The sequence below is a fragment of the Bidens hawaiensis genome, unplaced genomic scaffold (genome assembly GCF_021521415.1).
Source record: "Bidens hawaiensis isolate Kalapana, Puna unplaced genomic scaffold, B.hawaiensis_p1.1 tig00069071_1, whole genome shotgun sequence".
NCBI lineage: Eukaryota > Viridiplantae > Streptophyta > Magnoliopsida > Asterales > Asteraceae > Bidens > Bidens hawaiensis.
Genome location: NW_027502193.1, coordinates 22778 through 31307, shown reverse-complemented (window position 1 = coordinate 31307; position 8530 = coordinate 22778). Strand labels below are relative to the sequence as shown.

The 8530-nt window shown below is 36.3% G+C and overlaps 1 protein-coding gene across 1 annotated transcript; it reads left to right on the top strand.

Annotated features, from left to right (window-relative positions):
- The first annotated feature begins 355 nt into the window (after positions 1 to 355).
- Positions 356 to 1827, top strand: LOC143605340 (putative acetyltransferase At3g50280). Its single transcript, XM_077081494.1, has one exon. It carries the CDS (start codon positions 359 to 361, stop codon positions 1721 to 1723), a length of 1365 nt encoding a protein of 454 aa, XP_076937609.1. The 5' UTR covers positions 356 to 358; the 3' UTR covers positions 1724 to 1827.
- The last annotated feature ends 6703 nt before the right edge of the window (positions 1828 to 8530 follow it).

Below are 8530 nucleotides of genomic sequence, written 5' to 3'. Positions count from 1 at the left end.
GTTTATGATTGTTGTTTTATGATTGAATAAATTATGTTACATGATTTTGATCGAATAAGATTAGGTTGCAGGTTAATGATTGGATGAAATAGGTTGCAATTTTTGATTGAATAGAATTTTGTTGTATATTGTGGATTTGATAATTCTCTTTTGCACGTTCTATTAAATCTGATCTTTGTTAGTTGGTAGTGAGTTTGTTGTTTTGATTATTAATTGACAAAAATTCCAACCTTAACAAGTCTTTATTTGAAGTTTCAAAAAAAAAAAAAAAAAAAAGTCTTTATTCAATTTTGTTTTGTCTAATTTCAATTGTAATCAACAGTCATATATTTTGTACTAGCCTTGGAAGGAAACTAGGATGACTTCGCAGAAGGTGAGGCGTGTATCCGAATGCTTCGTCAAGCCACAACACAACCTCTCACAAGATGCTAAACAACCCATATACTTCACCCCCTATGAGCTAACCCTTCTCAACGTCACCTACAGCCAAAAAGGTCTCCTTTTCACAAAACCACCCGAGAATCAAGATTTCTCCGTAACTGCTTTCTTGGATGACCTCCGCAGATCTCTTTCCGCCACCCTCACTCATTTCTACCCTCTTGCTGCTCGCTTAGCCACTCGAAAACAAGATAACCCACCTTCCCATGTCATCTACATAGACCCCGAAAACAGCCCCGGAGTCAAGTTTATTCACGCAACTGTGGACGACGACGTAACTGTCTCGGACGTCCTTACGTCCCCTAATGTACCTTCAGTTGTTCATTCATTCTTCGACCTTAATGACGCTATTAACCATGATGGTCATACACTCCCGTTACTATCCATTCAGGTAACCGAGCTTACTGATGGAATCTTCATCGGTGGCTCGGTGAACCACCTTCTCGCAGATGGAACGTCTTTCTGGCATTTCATGGCTTCCTGGAGTGAAGTATTCAGATCTAAAGACGAAAATGAATATATCAGCATATCGCGTCCACCTATACTCAAACGATGGATCCTTGAAGGATATGATCCTATCACAAAGCTCCCATTTTCCCATCAAGATGATCAGTTCATCGAAAGATCGGAAAAACAGCAAGTTAGGGAGAGATTCTTCCATTTCTCCTCGGCCGCAGTCTCTAAACTGAAAGCAATAGCAAACGATGAATGCAACACACAAAAGATATCGAGTTTACAGGCGGTGTCCGCACTTTTGTGGAGGTGTGTAACTCGAGTTCGGCACCAACCAGACAACAGTGAAACGGTTTGTAGACTTGTTGTTAGTAACCGGCGTAGGGTGAACCCACCTTTGTCCGATGATTATTTTGGTAGTCCGGTAGGCGTAGTTATGGGAACCGCAACTGTTGGGGATCTAATGGCTCGTGGGCTTGGATGGGCCGCGTTGAAGATTCATGAAGCAGTGACAAACTATGACGATGCAGAAGTGAAAAAGTGGGTTGAGTCATGGTATAGAAACCCAATAGTAAACAAATTGAATAAAGTATTTCATCCCAACACTACACACATTGGGAGTTCACCAAGGTTTGACATGTACGGGTGCGAATTTGGGTTGGGGAAAGCGGTTGCGGCTAGGAGTGGGTTCGCGAACAAGGCAGATGGGAAATTGACCATGTATCCTGGCCGGGAAGGAAGCGGGAGCATGGACGTAGAAGTTTGCTTATTGCCGGAATATATGATGGATCTGCAATGTAATGAAGAGTTCATAAATGCTACCAAAATATAATAAATGAGTGTCGTGTCTAGTATGGATACCTTATGTTTGTGTCTTAGTTGTAAGGTACGTACGTAGACTTATTTATGGTGATTCATGTTTTTTTTTTGGGTAACAATATTTTGTGTGATTTATTCAATAATAAGATATATATGCTCCAATTGTTGTAATTAAAATGTTACATTTTATAAAAATGAAAATTTTTTAATTTTTAAAAGACCAAAGCACATGACTAATCTTATCAAATTACGTTAAACATATATTATTATCAAATAGAATTCAAAGATTGTTTTTATTTTCTTGTGTTTGTTATGCTTACGAGGAAAGGGATTTAAAATAAATACACCGACATATAATCTAATAATGGAATTTCAATAAAAGGATTGCGGGTTCCTTAATCTTGGGCTGCAACGGTCCTTTATTTGATGGCAAAAGTTGTGATATCTCTTAATCAAGGAAATGATGTAATTATCTTGTCTTTGTGTATTATAACATTTATTTATTTTTTCTAACATTCCCCCACAAGTTGAGTATTCAAGTTGAGTAGTAGGGTCTTCAATACTCAACTTGCCAAGCCAATTACTGAATATTCTTCCATTGGCAGCCTTTGCTAGTATATCTGCTAATTAGTCTCTGACGGACAAACGATAAATGTATAATTCCACCTTCAATTTTTTTTATAATGTTCTGGTCAACCTTTATGTGTTTGTACGATCGTGTTGGACAGGATTCTCTGAATATTGTATTGCGGCTTTGTTATCACACGTAATCTTACTTGCTTTTGTTGGAGGGAACCCGATCTCAGTCAAAAGTTTATGGATCCATATGACTTCTGCCACGCCTCGTCTAATCCCTCTGAATTCAGCTTCGGCGCTGGATAAAGCTACTAGTTTTTGCTTTTTTCTTCTCCAAGTCACCAAGTTGCCACTAACAAGAGTGAAGTATCCTGATGTCGATCTTGAGTCGTCTTTATCTCCCACCCAGTCTGCATCAATGTATAACTGGACCTTCAGATGTTTGTTTTGTTGAAAGAGAACTCCATAGCAACTGTTCCTTTGAGGTATCTGATGATCCTCATTACTGTTTCCATGTGTGCTACAAGAGGTTGGTGCATAAACTTCTAACCACTCTAACTGCATAAGCGATATCAGGATGAGTATGTGAAAGGTATATTGCGTTACCTACGAGGCGTTGGTATCTTTCTTTGTTTGTTAACTCATCTTCCTCTTCCATATGGAGTTTATGGTTCACCCTTATAGGTGTATCAGCAGGCTTGCAATCAATCATTCATGTCTCAGCAAGTAAGTCAAGAATGTATTTCTTCTAGCATATAAAGATACCTCATTTCGATCTAAGTACCTCAATTCCAAGAAAGTGCTTAAGCTTTCCCAAATCATTCATTTCGAACTTTGTGAGTAAGTTTGCTTTCAATTTCTTCATTTCTTCTTCATCGATAACCTGTAATGATCATGTCATCAACATATATAGCTAAACAACTAACACGTTTACATTTTCGTTTGAGGAATAACGTATGATCGGAGTTGCTTTGTTGGTATCCATATTTCATCATTGTTTGAGTAAATCACCCAAACCAAGCTCGAGGAGATTGCTTAAGTTAGTAAAGGGACTTCTTTAACCGACATACTTCCTTTTCTTTAAAATTTCCTGTGAATCCAGGTGGAGCTTCCATGTAGACTTCTTCTTTTAAATCTCCATGTAGGAAGGCATTCTTCATTTGCACCGATCGTGAAAAGGACTCAGATTGTGTCGAGAGAATGTTTCTAAGTAGTTAATCTCGTACGTTTGAGTGTATCCTTTAGCCACCAATCGTGATTTATATCTTTCAATAGTCACGTCTGGTTTGTGTTTAATTGTAAATACCCAACAACATCTGACTAGTTTCTTTCCTTGAGGAAGATTACATTTTTCCCATGTGTTGTTTTTTATTAACGCCTTCATTTCAGCATCTATTGCATCCTTCGAGTTATTTGATTTCAGGGCCTGTTCTATAAAAGTTGGAATTTGTTCAGTTAAAAGGTAAGAGGTAAAGGACTTGGCTTCTTTGGATAAGTTTCCTTCGGCTATGTTTGCAATAGGGTATTTGGAGGTTTTGGATTGTTTTTCTGGAGAGTATCGTTTTGCTGGAATTCCTCTGTTGACTCTTTGGGGGAGGACATATCTCTCGATCGTTTTTTCTTATCTTGTTTCTTCTTGTATTGACTGCTCGCGCTCATATTGTACTATTTGTTCTACCTTTACCTCATTATCAATATTTTCTTGATTTTCATGAGTTTCTTTAACTGCTATATTTTAAGATATCGAATTACTTACTTCGAATGCTAGAACATGAGCATTTAGGTCAGGAATACTGACTAATGTCCCACTGGATTGTTGTGAGGTTGGTTACTTATCTTGGGTATTATTATTAATTTCGTTAGATGATGACGCCAATTTTGAAACCCATTTTATCCAGCTTAGTGTGTCATGCTCTCTCTCCCCCTCACCACTATGCAGAGAGGTGTAAAAGAACTCAATTTCAAGGAAGTCACCGTTCATGGTAGTGTATATGTGACGTTTTGTTTAGTTATAACACCGGTACCCTTTCTAGTTGATACCATAGCCTACAAATACACATTTTTCTGCACATGGGTCAAGTTTGCTCCGATTGATTTTAGGTATGTGGAAAAAAATAGAGCACCCAAATATTCGTGGTTGTAATGTAAGGGATGATAACAGTTTGTTGAATTTTGAAAGGGCTTGAAGAGGGGTTTTTAGGTCAAGAGATTTTGTTGGTAGCCGATTGATAAGGTATGTGGCACTAAGAAGAGCTTTGGGCAAAAAGGATTTTGGAACTTGGGATTCGATCCCGAGGGCTCGATTGATTTCTAAGAGAATATGATTTTTTCGTTCAACAATGCCGTTTTGTTCGGGAGTGTGGGAACATGATGTTTGGTGAATTATTCCTTTTGTCTGACATAATTGTCTCATGGAATCATTTACAAATTCTCCACAATTATCTGATCGAAGAACTTGAATATCTATTTTAAATTGTGTTTGTATCATGGTATAAAACATAAAAAACTTAATCAAAAACTTCATATTTATGTTTTAGAAAATAAATCCATGACATACGGGTGCAATCATCAACAAATATGACAAAAAAAACCGAAAGTTTTTCCCTCCAATAACTTTTGATGGTTCCCATACGTCTGAATGGATAAGTGAAAAAGGTGAATTAACTCTTGTTTTATTTGGTTAAGTATGTCTATGGCTTTTGGCCAAGACAAAGTTTCACAATTTAATGTTTCATTCAAAGGAAATAATTTAGGAAACAAAATATGCAAATAGCTTAGAGATGGGTGTCCTGGTCTCATATGCCATAGCCAGGCTTCTATATTTATGGTCTCGTGGGCTAACATCACGGTACCATGTGTGTCACTTCTTCCACATCGTACAATCATTGACATTCAGTGTCACGCCCAAAAATCGCTCTCGTCCTTATATATTGTAAGATACAGAAGGTCGGGTGCATTAATACTGTGTAGTTTAATTCCTTTGTCACATGGCTAATGGATAACAGTTTATGTGACAAGGAAGGCACATAAAGACAATTTGAAAATTTTAATGTGCGCGATACTTCAATAGTTCCCGCTCCACGGGAACTATTTCCCCATTGGTAGGTTTAATATGATTAATTTTGGGCTTAGATTTTGAAATTATGTCGGACAGTTCAAAAGTCATGGTGTCTGTGGCATTACAATCAAATATCCACAATGTATCTAAATTTTCACAATTGCTAGCCATGTTAACGTGCCCAGCGGGTTCCAATATATCTTTTTGGGTTCCCCATATTATTATTTTTGTTACTATTTAGAAAAATAGAATATAATGTTTTATGTTAAAAATTTTTTGAAGACATAGAATCTTTATTTTTGAAACATTTATATGCATCTGACGTTTTATGATTAAATATCAAATTTGATTGGTTCTTGGAGGGGTTTATTCAAATCTTCTATAACATGGGGGTCTAAAAATTAGGATTGCAAAGTCAAGGGTTTGAGAACAAGCCCTCAAACATGTTACCTTTACCAATTTCAGTAAGTTGATAGGCACAATCGTCTTCTCCACCAGATGCAGTTTCACCGAATCTGGCTCTTCTTTCTCCTTTGTCCGGTCGGTCGCCGCCATCTCTGGTAGCCTCTAAGTGGCAGAATGCGGCATCCGCCTTTCTCATGTCCTTGTTACTCTTTTTGTGGCCGCCATTCCGGGAACCCAACAAGCTTGAAGCATTGCTCCTTTGTGTGCTTTGGCATCCCACAATGGGTACATCTCAGTCCCAACTTATCTACCTGGCAGGATAACCCAATCGGTTTCCACCCGTGGTCTGACCGACGATTTCATTTTGATATTAACCCTACTCCTTCAGATTTGCTTGGTCCGTTAATTATAACTCCGGCCTACATGCTTTGTGAATATGATTTATTGGCTGAGGTTTGTTTCTGATTTTGAGTTGGGTTGAGACCACCTTTTAAGAGGTTTGAAATTTGGATCGAAATATCATAATTGCCGCTTGAATCGTCATCGTTAGACATGGTGATTTAGGTTTGGTGATGAACAGAAATTGGTAGATGATGGGTAACACGAACATTGAACAGATCCTTAGAGTCGTTCACTGCTTTGATACCATATTATCAAATTGAATTAAAAGATTGTTTTTATTTTCTTGTGTTTGTTATGTTTACAAGGAAAGGGATTCAAAATAAATACACATACAAATCACCTAATAATGAAATACAATAAAAAGATTGTGGATTCCTTAATCTTGGGCTGCAATGGTCGTTGTGATATCTCTTAATCAAGGAAATGATATAATTATCTTGTCCTTGTGTATTATAATTTTTATTTATTTTTTCTAACATATATAAGTGTAAAGTATCAAGTGATAAACTATATCCAGGTACCTAAACACTGTCGAGCTTCATTTGTCACCTCAAAAGTATCCAACAGGTTTTATATAAATCAATAACGTTATACATAAATTGGGCATGTTGATAAGGGTAATGGAATACATACTATTAATACAAAAATGTGCGTATTACAATGTCCTTTATTTTTATTATTATTATGTCTAGACGCTAAAAGGGTCTTCGTCCGAGTGATTTGTGAGTGCCTCGTTGAGTTGTCAGCCAAGTGAATGTGTAAAACCCCGTAATAAAACATGGTTTAAAATATAATATCTAAATACTTTAAAGAGTAAGGTTTTGTTTGTTTTTTTAGAGATAAAATGTTTGTAGCCTGCGAACACATCTGCATGCATCTGTAGCAGAATAGGTAGACCAAACTTCTGCAGTGTACAAGAAAACCTTCAACATCTAAATTTCAATAATATTACAAACAATACTGAAATAATATTCATAGAACCACAATATATATATATATATATATATATATTTAAATTATTTGTTCCGTACTTTACATTAACAGCTAAGACATCGATCTTAATAGAACAAGATCTTCAAACCTAAAGATTCTACAAACTTTTTTCCAGCTAATGTCAAATAAAATACAAGGTATGTCCAAACTACAAATGTTGTCCACAATACAAGCTTGAAATAAGGTATCAAAATCCTAACATGAAAAAGACATCGATCCTCGCCTATTTATTTTACAAATGTTCCCACATATTCCTTCTTGTTTATATCGGGTGTCAAATCCTAAATTCCCCATTCATATTAGTTACATATCTCCTCTTAAATTGAACTCAAATCTTGTTGATCTAAACATAATAGCTAGAAACTAATTACATATTTACATATATCAGGCCATGCACATACACACGTTTAATTATCACCAATCCATCCAAAAAACCTAAACATTCTAGGTCAATTTATGATTCATTTTAAATAAACCAATATTGAAATCGGTTTGAGAACGTGTACGAGGATAAAGTAGAAATTCAGAAATATATACATATATATATATAGATACATGAACTTATCGATCGTGAAAGACGCACCTGATTCAATTTTGATACATTAGAAAGTTGCTTCGTGACTTAAGGTTTGTAATATTGGAGACTAAGAGAGGGATGGAGGAGCTAGGGTTTGAAGGAAATAGAGGTAGACGGTGAAAAGAGAGGTGGAAGAGCTAGAGTTTGAAGGAAATAAGAGATGAATAATATGTTTCATGTTAAGGTTGGAATAATAAGGAGGAAGGAGAGGTTAGAAGAGGTTTGAATCACATGGTCCATGTACGTTTTAAGAAGATGACGCACAGACCCTTTTTAATGAAATGTCTTTTGAAAGGCCAACACACTCTGGACCTAAACGTCTACGCTATGGTCTGCATGACGCAAACAGAAGAGGCCAGTAAGAGCTTTTTAGAGGAATACAAACACTCCTAACTGAGTGGTACCTAAGTATAATAATAAGTTAATCAATCGAGTTCATAAGAGCAAAGAGTAACTAAGTGATACGTAAGTATAGCAATAAGTTAATCTGGTGTTTAATTTGGATTCAATAAATTTGTGTTTAAATTGTATCTGTCGATTCACAATTTATTTTCGGTAAGAATGTTGCATTTTGTGTCATTTCATATTGATTAAGATGCTCTAATAATTAAAATGTTACATTTAACAAATTATATATATTATAATTTTCAAACACACGTTCGCTCTCTAATAGCACTCACAACTAGGGGTGTCGATTCCTGACATGACCCGAAACCGACCTGAACTTGAAACGAAAAAATATAGGTTTTTGGTTAGCTGACACGACCCGTTTTTTTAAACAAGTCAACCCGAATTCGACACGTTTAAAA

Excerpts from the sequence above, each read along its gene's own strand:
- LOC143605340 (XM_077081494.1), top strand. The coding sequence starts at position 359 with ATGACTTCGCAGAAGGTGAGGCGTGTATCCGAATGCTTCGTCAAGCCA.